Consider the following 13,639-nt stretch of genomic DNA (forward strand, 5'->3'; position numbering starts at 1 on the left):
TTTAAAGGGCATCTGTCAGCAGTTTTGTCCCTATGACACTGGCTGACCTGTTACATGTGCGCTTGGCAGCTGAAGGCATCTGTGTTGGTCCCATGTTCATATGTGCCCGCATCGCTGAGAAAAATGATGTTTTAATATATGCAAATGAGCCTCTAGGAGCAACAGGGGCGTTGTCATTACACCTAGAGGCTCTGCTCTCTCTGCAACTGCCACGTCCCCTACAGGGCAAGGCAGTGTAAATGTCATTACGCCTGGCTCTGTCAATCATAATACGTAGGGCACGCAGTAGCAGAGAGAGCAGAGCCTCTAGGTGTAATGGTAACGCCCCCGTTGCTCTTAGAGGCTGATTGCATATATTAAAACATAATTTTTCTCAGCGATGCGGGCACATATGACCATGGGACCAACACAGATGCCTTCAGCTGTCAAGCGCACATGTAACAGGTCAGCCAGTTTCATAGGGACAAATCTGCTGATAGATGCCCTTTAAAGCTGGATTTTGGGATATAATCTTGGTTATCTTTTCTTTTTTCAGGTTTGTTGGACGAATGAACATATACACCAATCAGGAAGTTAAAGCAAGGTATTACGCTATATGTAGACATTTTATTGTGCAGTTATTTTTACTACTATTTTTGTAAAGAGGCATTCCCACCAGTGACTCTGTGAGTTATAACCTCTCTTCTGATCCTCAGCTTTGTGGGAGTGCTTCTTTAAGGGTACTTTCACACTTGGGGCAGAGGATTCCGGAACTGCCTGCCGAATCCGGCAATCCGGACGCAAACTGATGGCATTTGTCAGACGGATCCTGATGCGAGTCTGTCTGACAAATGCATTGAAATACCGGATCCGTCTCTCCGGTGTCATCCAGAAAAACGGATCTGGTATTAATTTTTTTCAATTTTAAAGGTCTGCGCATGCGCAGACCGGAAAGCCGGATCCGTTTTACCGGAACACGAATACACTTCAATGTAAATTAATGCCGGATCCGGCATTCCGGCAAGTGATCAGTACTTTTGGCCGGAGAGAAAACTGCAGCAGGCTGTGGTATTTTCTCTGTTCAAAAAACGTAAGAGGGACTGAACTGATGCATCCTGAACGGATTGTTCTCCATTCAGAATGCATTAGGACAAAACTGATCAGTTTTTTTCCGGTATTGAGCTCCTGTGACGGAACTCCATACCGGAAAACAAAAACGCTAGTGTGAAAGTACCCTAAAGGGGTTTTCCAGGATTTTGATATGGGCCTATCCAGATTGGTGGGGGGGTTAGACAACCAGTAACTCTGCTGATCGGCAGTTTAAAGAGGCCGCTGAGCCCTTTGGCCCCTCCCTAGGCAGTCACATGACCTATGCGCAGCTCAGTCCCATACAAGTGAATGGACCTGAACTGCAATACCAAGCACAGCTGTGCTCCAAAAAGCTGATTTTAGGGGGGCAGGGCAGGAATTGGAGCCATTCAATGAGATATTGATGACCTAGGAGCGGAGGACAGACCATCCATATGAAAATCCTGGACAGTCTGTGTTTAGGCTGCTGTAATAAAATAGTAGTGACCATTTTGTTTTGTTTTCCTTTTATTATAACAAGTATTTTAAAGTGAAATGCAGATAATTCAGCATCCACAATGAGGTGCTGGGTAATTTGTAGTTCAAACCACCAAATCTACTTCCTTGACAGTGGAATCCACATATATCCTTATTGTCTGGGGTTCTAAGGGCCACCAATGTGCTGAGATTAATTTATGGATATTAAAGGGGTTCTCCTTAGGATAGATTAGCAATAATCAGATTGCCGGGGTTTGGACTTCTGGCCCCCCTCTGACCCGCTTTTGATGAGCCACTGTGCTCCGGAACTACACAGCGCCACACACAGTGTAGTGGCCGAGTTTGGTTACTGCAACACAACCTCACGCTGCAGTAAGCAGACTCGGCCACAGCACTAGCTCAAATTTACTAATTGTAAAAAGGGGGTGAAACCTTAGACCGGCCGTCTAGACCTGCACCAGATTTATTACAGGGGCTCAGGCTGGATGATAAATGTGGTGCAGGGACAGACCCCTTTCTCGAACTCTATACCAAATATTGATTGGCTTAGTTTGAAACAAATTTTTAGCACTAAATGGCACATGTTAGGTCCTGACCTTTTCCAGTGAAGCCCCACCCCTTTCTACTAAGCCCCACCCTTTTGTCGAGCATATCAGAAAAAGAACAGAGAAGCTATAGACACATGAGTAAATCTGGGGCATAACCAGTACCAGTTCCGGTGTCTTGTTCTGGCACACAGCGTCCTTTCTGACAACTCTACATTGACAGGGGCGCACACATGACCCTGGAGGTTGTTGTCATTTCCATTTAGTATTTTATTTTTTTATAAAATAGTGAAGTGACACAATGCTGTCCTTTAATTTACTCTTATTTAGGTCTTTGGGCCCTGAAAATTTGCTGCTGAAAGGAGCGACTTTAAAAAATACAAAGAAGATTTACGGTAAATATGAGAATTTTCATATGTTGTATACGTTGCTTGTTTGAAGACAAATTATTTTATTTATTTGTTATACCCGTAGTCATAGCTCCATGGAGTCTAGATGGGCAGCCAAGAAGTAAGACTTTAGGGTCATTGTCTTTTTAAAAGGGGTTGTCCCATGACAAACACTTAGCCCCAATAGCAGGCGGTGACGGGGACACCGGATGTTTTCATCCGCGCACGGGGAGAATCAGTGGGGGCCAGGAGCGACGCGGGGAGCCGGGTTTGTAGAATCAGTGTTAAGGGCCCAGACGAGAGCTCTCCCCATTTATTGCTCTGCTAGATTTCTCGGGGGATGTGTCCTTTCTACTGCACCTGGTGGAGGTTGAAGGATGGAACTGAGCACGTGCTTCCATCTCGGTGAGCAAGACAGAGAGATTAGTAAAAGAGCAAACAGCAGGTGGCGCTATACAGATAGATTTTATTGAATAAGTCAGGGGGCTATACTAAGTTTTTAATTACCGTATTTTTCGCCCCATAAGACGCACTTTTTCCCCCCCAAAAGTGGGGGGGAAGTGCCCCTGCGTCTTATGGGACGAATGCTGGCAATTTACATCACAGACTGCGATGTATTAGTGAGGAGGGAGGAGGGACTGTAGTAGGCGGGGAGAGCGGCGGGCAGTGCAGGCACTATACTCTGGCCCCGCCGCTCAGTATGTACTGTATTATACGTAGTGTTAATCATCAGATCTAAACTGAATAATGATGCGCTCCCCCTGCTCCCCATGTTTACCGTACTTACCTGTACACATGTCATGCTCCTGTAGTAAGCACTAGCAGCTAGCAGGCAGGCCGGGAGGCCGTAACTCACGGAGGTCACGTGCCTGCTCTGCCTACTTTATAAATGAAGTAGGTGGAGCAGGCACGTGACCTCCGTGAGTTACGGCCGCCTGGCCTGCCTGCTAGCTGCTAGTGCTTACTACAGGAGCATGACATGTGTACAGGTAAGTACGGTAAACATGGGGAGCAGGGGGAGCGCATCATTATTCAGTTTAGATCTGATGATTAACACTACGTATAATACAGTACATACTGAGCGGCGGGGCCAGAGTACAGTGCCCGCCGCTCTCCCCGCCTACTACAGTCCCTCCTCAGGGATCTGTGGATGGGATAATGATGGGGGGGATCTGTGGATGGGACTGTTATGGGGGGATCTGTTGGTGACACATATAGCAGTGTCATCCACAGATCCACCACCCCATAACAGTGCCATCCACAGATCCCCCCCCCCCCATCATAATGCCATCCACAGACCCCCCCCCATCATAATGCCATCCACAGCTCCCCCCATAACAGTGCCATCCACAGATCCCCCACATAACAGTGCCATCCACAGATCCCCCACATAACAGTGCCATCCACAGATCCCCCACATAACAGTGCCATCCACAGATCCCCCACATAACAGTGCCATCCACAGATCCCCCACATAACAGTGCCATCCACAGATCCCCCACATAACAATGCCATCCACAAATCCCCCACCCCATAACAGTGCATCATCCACAGATCCCCCATAATAGTGTCATGCACAGACCGCCATTAGTTCAAACCCACCCAAAGCACACCTTTTGGTTAAAAACATTTTTTTTCTTATTTTCCTCCTCAAAAACCTAGGTGCGTCTTATAGGGCGAAAAATACGGTACATGTAATTACAAAAGTATTCAGATCGAGGTGCTGGTTTGAAAAATGTAGAACGTTCTTGTGGGACAACCCCTTTATAGAAACTAAAGTGTTTAAGCAGTCACACCAAAGTCATTATGTATTTTAGGTGAATCACTGCACTACCTGTGGGAGCTTGGCTGTGAGTTGGATCTTGGCACCTCTCAGACCGTGTTCACACACCGTAGGGTAGTCTAGTGGTAGGACCCATGCCACGCTGAGATACCTTGACGGTGATGCAAAAGGGCTCCGATGTGTTCCTGACAGGAATACATTGGCTAAAGTCTCAGTTCTTAACATCAGACTGAGGGATCGGCCAGTGTTGTCCGTTGCATATCATTGTGGAGCACCTTTCGCAGTGATTCATGTATTTGTATATTTGCATCCACACGTTATCCCATCTTGTGTAGGATGCCATTGTGGTGCATGTGGTCTGCTGGGGATGGCCGCTAGTAACGGATCACATGCGGATGAATTGCTCCCCCGGTTATAAACACGCCACAGTGTTTGGTGTTTTTGAGCATTTCCTCCCATTTAGGCCACTTTATTTTAGTGATTTTTTATTTCAGTATTTTAGGTTTCATTTGAGTACGTACTGTCTGCTGGCGTTATTCTTTAGTATAGTATTGAGAGTGGCACCTGGCATTAGAATGCCCTCTTATCTGCTCTGTGCAGCCTCTCGGCCTTTGTTCAGCTACGTGCCTTTGTCTCCGGCAGGTGTCGCAGTCTATACTGGCATGGAGACCAAAATGGCTTTGAACTACCAAGGAAAATCTCAGAAGCGCTCTGCGGTGGAGAAGTGAGTGTCTCAGTGTAAACAGTTTATAGAAGGTGTTCCCACGTCCTCCGCTGACGTACCAGTTCTATCTGCTCAGATAAGCTGTCTCCTATGTTTCCTGTCAGCAAGGACAAGGTTATTTCTCCTTCTAAACCTTTCAATAAAACCATCCCGGGGACTTCTAATTAAAGGACTTCCCTTTGTCCTGTTTATTAGCTCAAGGACAACCTCCGAGAATAAGCCCTGTTCCCATTATCCCATACAGAGTAATGGAGATTGAGGACACAAGGCATCAGCACCCCTCTTCTTCATATCTGTGGGGGGCTCCGCAGTCACAACTGCCATTAGTTGCAATTTCATAGCATATCAAGCTGATGTCCCATTAGAGCGTATAACGAATGAAGCCCATTTAGGACACTGAAGTGCTCTGTAGACTGTCAGGATGTCACCATGCGGTAAAAGAGCAACCTGTGTCTTCTCATAAACTTGCAAGACGGAAGTAAAAAGTATTAGATTTTCCACAGCCCTGCGTTTTATGGGTGATTTCCCAAACTATTTTCAGAACTTGCAAGGTTAAGGGGATGTTCCAAACTTGTCCTCTCCATTTTCAATATATCTTCTTGAAGAAATTCAATTAGAACTTTCCTTTTTTACTTCCGCTTGATAAAGATCTCCCTTGAAATAGGCCAAGCACTTTATCAAGGAGAAGATGTATCCCTAAATAAAGGCTCCGAATAAATGAGATCTTGACAACTGTAAGGGCTCATGCACACAAACATATTTCCTTTCTGTGTCTGTTCTGTTTTTTCGCAGACCATATGCGGAACCATTCATTTCATTGGGTCTGCAAAAAAAAAAAAAAAACGGAAGTTACTCCGTGTGCATTTTGTTTCCATATTTCCGTATGTCCCTATTTCCGTTCCACAAAAAAATAGAACATGTTCTATTATTGTCCGCATTACGGACAAGGATAGGATTGTTCTATTAGGGGCCAGCTGTTCCATTCCGCAAAATACGGAATGCACACGGACATCATACGCATTTTTTGCGGATCCAGATTTTGTGGACCGCAAAATACATACGGTCGTGTGCATGAGCCCTAAGGGAGTGATTTGCAACTGTATGAATTCTAATTAGAAAAGGTAGAGTAGTTATTATTTACTTACCAGGTTGGAAGTTCCCAGAGTAAACTCTTCCCTTAGGGTAGATTCATACAGGGTTTTTGGAGAAGGTTTAGAGGCAGGTTTCCTTTCGGGTTTTTCAGCCAAAGCCAGAAATGGTTCCAGTAGGGAGGAGAAGTAGAAGTCTTTTCCTTTTTAGATTTCTGATTCCTTTCAAATGAACTTCTGGTTTTGGCTGAAAAACCTGCCGAAAAGCTGCTTCAAAACCTCTTTCAAAAAAACATGTAAACCTACCCTTACCCTGACACACCATAGCGGTGATACCAGTGAGTTATCAGGTGCCTGCTGCATACTTTATTAAAGGGTTTCTGTCACCAGAAATACCTAAATTAAACTGGCTGACATTAGCGATGTGCTAGTGTCAGCTGAACCTAACTTGCCTATTCCTAGTTTTATCTAGGCCCCCGTTACTCCATAAATGTAACTTTTATAATATGCAAATTAGCCTCTCGGAGCGAGGGCGGGGGCGCGTTGCTCCTGGTCCTAAAGGCTCTGTTCTCTCACCTCTGTCACCCCCCTCCAAGTCTTGATTGACAGGGCCAGGCTGCGTTCGCATCCTCCTGCCGGCCCTGAGCGCATGGTAAATCTCGCGACTGCACCGTGCCGTTCAGGAAGTCTGCAGCCAGTGAGCGTCCTTCCTTCCCTATGCCTGCGCCGAATACTGCACGGCGCAGGCTCGAGATTTAACATGCACTCAGGGCCAGCAGGAGGATGCGAACGCTGCCTGGCCCTGTCAATCAAGACTTGGAGGTAGGTGACAGAGGTGGGAGAACGGAGCCTCTAGAACCAGGAGCAACGCGCCTAGAGGCTAATTTGCATATTATAAAAGTTACATTTATGGAGTAACGGGGGCCTAGATAAAACTAGGAATAGGCAAGTTAGGTTCAGCTGACACTAGCACATCGCTAATGTCAGCCAGTTTAATTTAGGTATTTCTGGTGACAGAAACCCTTTAATACCTGAAAAAGCCACAAAGTTGTATTGATGGTCTTCAGTCATGAATTTGATGTTTGATGTTGAGTTTATTTCTTCCTTTCACTTAAAGGGCTTCTGTCAGCCCACTAAACCGTGTTTTTTTTTTTGCTTAATAATAACCCCTACACTGCGATTTATCCATACATAAGTAAAATAATAATTTTGGTTCAGTAGAATTTGCTAAAACCCTATTTTTATAATATGTAAATTACCTTGCTACCAGCAAGTAGGGCGGCTACTTGCTGGTAGCAGCCGCATCCTCCGATGGTAATGACGCCCCCTCTGCTTGTTGATTGACAGGGCCAGCGGACGGGATCTTTCTCCGCTGGCCCTGCCTGTTTTCATTCAATATCTGGCGCCTGCACCGCGGCCGTACCTATCTTCAATCGGCGCAGGCGCACTGAGAGGCGGCCGCTTCATCCTCAATGCGCCTGCGCCGGGTGTAGATGTGACGTCATCGGCGCAGGCGCATTGAGGATGAAGCGGCCGAGGGAGTGGCCGCCTCTCAGTGCGCCTGCGCCGATTGAAGATGGGTACGGCCGCGGCGCAGGCGCCAGATATTGAATGAAAACAGGCAGGGCCAGCGGAGAAAGATCCCGTCCGCTGGCCCTGTCAATCAACAAGCAGAGGGGGCGTCATTACCATCGGAGGATGCGGCTGCTACCAGCAAGTAGCCGCCCTACTTGCTGGTAGCAAGGTAATTTACATATTATAAAAATAGGGTTTTAGCAAATTCTACTGAACCAAAATTATTATTTTACTTATGTATGGATAAATCGCAGTGTAGGGGTTATTATTAAGCAAAAAAAAAAAAAAAAGGTTTAGTGGGCTGACAGAAGCCCTTTAAGTGGTTGATTTAACAAACTTTGCAATGATCAATAGTAAAAGTGACTATAAGAAACTTTATGTAACTTATTCAAGAAAATGGCTATTTCTCCATGTGTAAAACACTTCTATTCTTCCCCTCTAAGCTGGATTTACACTTGTCCGATTGTCACGCAGATTATTGGTAATGAACATTACTACAAACGCTTGTCGACGATAATCTACCCATGTAAATGTGTTGATGAACTAGCAAAATGCTGATTCATCTGGTGAAATAGCCATTTATGTGGCACATTAAATTGTTCTTTCTGGGCAGCAGTTCTTGCTGTTTAAATAGCACTCTACTGGCCAGAAACAGTGACTCTGAGTAGGAGCGATTGCAGTAGCGATCATTCGTCCTCATACAGTGGAGGTGACCGCTGCGTGTAAATACAGTTCTTCACCTCCACTGAAGAGCAGGCAATTATCGCTGCTAATCAGCGTAGTGTAGCGTAGCATATAGTGTAAATGCTTCTCAACTCCTGGCATGATCATTCACCATCAATTCAAAAATAAAATAAAAATCCATCTTGAAAGAAAAGTTGGGCTATCAGAATACTGAGGGATCAGGTTACATGCTGCCTGTAGAAGTCTATAGAAAATGGAGGGTGGAACAGCTGCAGAATGAGAGACACACAGGCAGACCGCTGAAGGCTTTATTACGTTTTACTATCTCAGCCCAGAGCTGGATTCGCTGATACACTGCCCGATACTGCTGTATAATGTCTTCCACGCTGCTTCTGAGGATGGGCTACAGAGGTATAGGGCAGGATTTCCTTTTCTCTTTGCGTGCTGTATATGGGAGACATCGTATCACCTCATCTAGTCTCTGTCCACTAGCTTAGAGAAAACTGACAATTAGAAATTTGGTGAAAGTGCAGGATAGGAGTCACATCGTGAGAAGTTATAGTGTTATTCTTCATATACACACATGGCTGCTTATCCTAAAAAGTCACCTAAAGCAATATATTTTATACACTTTAATAATTGCTTTTTCTTTTGTTTTTTTCAATTCAGATCAATTAATGCCTTTTTAGTAGTGTATCTGTTCATCCTGGTCTCCAAAGCTTCCATCTGTACCACATTGAAGTACGTATGGCAGAGCAATCCTGCCAACGACGAGCCCTGGTACAATGAGAAGACTCGCAAGGAGAAGGAGTCATTCAAGGTATCATTGATGTGGTCTCTGTGCTATCAGTCTGGATGGTATTCAGTCGAGGGTAGGATGGGGCCCTCCGTTCCGAGTCCTTTCCCTGCATTTGTATATGCTTTCAAGTACCTGCTTGGAAATACTGTTTAAACAGTTTTGTGATGATACTGTGTAAGCTCTGTACTTATTCCTAACAGTCAAGAGTTATACAAGTCCTCAGGATCCGCTGGATAGTTCTTCTCCATTTTCAGACTTCTTGTACCTATATGTAAACAGTCCTCCTTAAAGGGGTTCTGCACTTTGTTTTAACTGATGATCTATCCTCTGGATAGATCATCAGCATTTGATCGGCGGGGGTCCAACACCTGTAGCGCCGCGGCCTTCTCACTGTTTACTGCCGGCCCACTGACGTCACGACTAGTATCAAGTGGTGTGGGCGGGGCTACGCTCTGTTCACTTGAATGGAGCTTAGCCCCGCCCACGCTAGTTGATACTAGTCGTGACGTCAGTGGGCCAGCGGTAAACGGTGAGAAGGCCGCGGCGCTACTGGAGCGCCGCTGCCTTCTCAAACAGCTGATCGGCTGGGGTCCCGGGTGTCGGACCCCCGCCGATCAGAAGCTGATGATCTATCCAGAGGATAGATCATCAGTTAAAACAAAGTGCAGAACCCCTTTTAAGTAATGCTTTTTTAACATGGACTTTATATTGGAAGAAAGTTATTAAAGCCTAAAATACTGTGTTTGTCCAGAGATAAGGCTGTCATCTCATTCAAAAGTCATACTCTACTGATCTCCGCCATTTCTGACATCCATTGGGTTCTTTATATGGCAGCTCTTTCACCACCGCTGACTGTTCAGATCCCGGGCAGTGGTGGCCTAGTTGCTTTGAAACCCGTACAGCAAAATAAACACCCACTTGAAGACCTCCATATATCTCCGAAACAGCAGGGACCCTAGACTCTCTAATTAAATTGCTATTTATTCCAGTATATATCTGTGTGTCTTACCAGTTTTTGTGACCACCAACATAACAAATAAGGGGCAGAGAAAGGATGTGGTGACTAGGCAGGTTTGGAGAGCTGAGACTGAAGCCATTTTTCTGCCGTAGAGTTGGTTTTTACATTGTCACCCAGTGTTAAGCACTTCTAGGAAAAAAGCCCACATGAAAATTCAAGAGCTATATATCTTTCTGGGCTTTTTCTGGTTACCCTTTTAAACGAATGTTAAGAAGAAGGGTAACTAGAAATGCCAAACTAAGAAGAAAAAGAAGTTCTCAATGTGCAGCTGACCTGAAACTCTATGAACGTCTTGTCTTGCATCTCCATATAACGTGATTCAGTGCTGGTTACTGTTTTTTCTTTCCCTCTTGGTTACAGATATTAAAGATCTTTACAGATTTCCTTTCCTTTATGGTTCTTTTCAACTTCATCATCCCTGTGTCCATGTACGTCACTGTGGAAATGCAAAAGTTCTTAGGATCCTTCTTCATTTCATGGGACAAGGAGATGTATGATGAGGAAATAAAGGAGGGAGCACTGGTGAACACTTCTGACCTTAATGAGGAGCTTGGGCAGGTAGGCCAAAGTTTTGGGTATTACATAAACTATAAAACATAAAGAGGGACATTGGTTATAGCTGTACATCAGTCTTCTAGTGTAGAAAAGTAAAAAATGTAGAAGTTAAAGATTTAGTTTTTAACGTTATCCAACACCCCTCGCCTTTTTTCCAAGTGTGCAGGGGGAGGCAGGGCGCGGGAAGGACCTCTGCTGCCCAACTTATTTAACCATACGTGTGCTATTAAACTGACGTGCATTGCACTAGAATTCTACTCCGTCTCCTGGCTAAAGTAGATTTCAGTTCTGGTGTACGGCGGCCCAACGTGCGCCACAATTATTAATAGATGTGTGCCTTTTAGTAATTGTGACACATTTTACACCAGTGGAGGACATATTAAGAATGGCATGCACAACACAAATCTCCCCCCAAAAATGTTGTTTTCCTGCTTATTTCTTAACCATTTTAGGTATGTCGTGGCGGTAAGCTTTTATCTGTAACCCGGTGTATAAAGGTGTCGGGTTGCCTTCCGATCTGCTGGTGCCCCGTGATGCTGCAGATCTCTGTGACTGTGCTGTCATTAGACAGCTGTGGTCACTGAAAGTATCCCAGGGACCAGCCAAAGGGGTCTCCCTGTGTGACATTGCTGTAAAAAGATGTTACAGCGATCCATTGCACTGTAGTAAAGTCCAAAATCTGGCTGTACAATTACCTGTGAGCCTGTACTGTTGACGTGTATAGATTGTTTATGCCGTTAATGTCTGACTGCTGGGACCCCAGGGAAGGTTGGTCTAGATCATGGTGGAGAAGTGGCTCAGCTTGCACAGTCCTTACCTATTAAAGTTAAAAGCAATACTAGAGTGTGCACGTTCTGCTGTTTGGGTATATTTTTCACCTCAGCGGAAAGTAACTATGCATAGGCAGCCACTTCTCCACCTAGAACGAGGAGCAGACACCCTGTTGCCAGGATCTGTAAGGGTCCCATTGACCTTCCCTCCACCAGGAGAGTTTTGTAGCATATCTAGAGAACATAACCTAAAAGCCTTGGGCGGAAAGTTTCTTTCAAAGAATCATTAAACATAGACCTGAATGATAATTGTGAACAAGAGATAAAACTGTCCTTGCTGTTTTTACTTAAATTATCTTCTGGCAACAATCTTAGTGCTCATGCACATGACCGTTTTGCGGTCCGTAAAACACAGATACCGGCCGTGTGCATGCCGTAATTTGCGGAACGGAACAGCTGGCCCCTAATAGAACAGTCCTATCCTTGTCCGTAATGCGGACAATAATAGGACATGTTCTATTGTTTGCAGAACGGACATACGGAGAATGGTTCCGCATACGGGGCCCCAACAAAATGGACACGGAAAAAAATAAGTTTGTGTTCATGAGTCCTAAAAGAAATCCTGCTGAGAACATTGGGTTAATTTCCTGCTTATTTTCTGGTTGAGGCTTAGTAAGGCGGAGGGGTTTACCAATGTGTCCTACAGTAGATACAGCTGAAGGGGAGGCTCCTTTTGCAGCCAGTTGTCTTACTGCCAACATTAAGATGGTAAAGAAGAAGCTCTTTGCACACATATAGTGCATTTTATAATAAAATATTCACTGACAGATTTACCATAGAGAAATAAATATTTCAACACTCCCTATAGTGACCATACAGCCGATAATTAACCCTACAACCCACAACTTTGTAATTGTTTGCGTAGGTGGAGTACGTGTTCACTGACAAGACTGGCACGCTGACAGAAAACTCAATGGAGTTTATTGAATGCTGCATAGATGGCTACAAATACAAGGAGACTGGAGATGGACTGTCTGTAACCGATGGGCCTGCTGGATTCTATGGAAAAGCTTCTAAGGTACAGGTCTTCAGCTTTACAATCTAGTATGGTTTTGTTGCCACAGTTGACCTTTAAGGCCCATTTCACACTCACTGCTCCGTGTACGCACCAGTATCTAGCATGGTGCCCTTCTCGTGCAATCTCACCAGTTTGGTTTGTGAGTCCAGTCCCCCACTATTGACTCCCAGCAGCCCCTGCGATATCTCATGATGACATTAAACCTAAAGGATCCAGATCCTGCATGTAGCACAATATTCTGTAAGCCAAAGGCCATTTTCTACTGTTACTTGAGACCAACACCAGATGTCTACCCAATGCCGGTCTTCCACATACCTCCGTCCTGGAAGCTGATTTAGTAGTTTGGATTCCAGTGCATGAAAAGGAGCAAGATGGACGCCGCTGACTCCTGGAAACAAAATATTGGCTTCTTAGGCCTCTTTCACATGAGCGTGACGGATTAGGTCCGGATGCGTTCAGTGAAAATCGCGCCATTGTGCAAGCAAGTTTAGTCAGTTTTGACTGCGATTGCGTTCAGTTGTTTCGTATTTTCCACGCGGGTGCAATGCGTTTTGATGCATTTTTCACGCGCGTGATAAAAAAACGGAAGGTTTACAAACAATATCTCTTAGCAACGAACAGTGAAAAACGCATCGCATCCGGACTTGCTTGCAGATGTGATGCATTTTTCACTGAAGCCCCATTCACTTCTATGGGGCCAGAGCTGCGTGAAAAACACAGAATATAGAACATGCTGCGATTCTCACGCAACGCAGAAATGATGCGTGGGGAAAATAAAGTGTGAAAGAGGCCTTAGGGTTAAAGTCAATGATTTATTTTTTCCAGTAGCACAGGGGCACGGCTCATTGCAGCTCGTCAGAGATCCCTCTTGGTCAGGACAAGTTTCCAGCCACTGGTTGTAGTCAAGAATGGTTCCGTTCACAGAGAGCAAAAAGAGATTTTGAGTCCCCCTCATTGTTTACCAGGCACAGCTTCATACTACAGGCTCCGAGGAGCAGCCAATTATCGGGAACCAAGTGTTCCTTCCCCACAACCGGCTGCTTGTTCAGTGGGGGTGAAGCGCTGCATTTACATACAACGATCACC

At 45.2% G+C, this 13,639-nt stretch overlaps 1 protein-coding gene across 6 annotated transcripts in view; it reads left to right on the plus strand.

The window, feature by feature from the left end:
• Positions 1-13,639, plus strand: part of ATP11C (ATPase phospholipid transporting 11C) — a 166,853-nt gene that overhangs the window by 83,986 nt on the left and 69,228 nt on the right. For all 6 annotated transcript variants that reach the window (XM_040405866.1, XM_040405864.1, XM_040405867.1 and 3 more), the window contains exons 8-13: positions 536-583; positions 2,421-2,485; positions 4,905-4,986; positions 9,003-9,153; positions 10,511-10,708; positions 12,401-12,553. In XM_040405866.1, coding sequence (XP_040261800.1) covers positions 536-583; positions 2,421-2,485; positions 4,905-4,986; positions 9,003-9,153; positions 10,511-10,708; positions 12,401-12,553 — 697 coding nt within the window. The remainder of the gene's footprint in view (positions 1-535; positions 584-2,420; positions 2,486-4,904; positions 4,987-9,002; positions 9,154-10,510; positions 10,709-12,400; positions 12,554-13,639) is intronic.

This window comes from Bufo bufo, chromosome 8 (assembly GCF_905171765.1).
Source record: "Bufo bufo chromosome 8, aBufBuf1.1, whole genome shotgun sequence".
Taxonomy (NCBI): domain Eukaryota; kingdom Metazoa; phylum Chordata; class Amphibia; order Anura; family Bufonidae; genus Bufo; species Bufo bufo.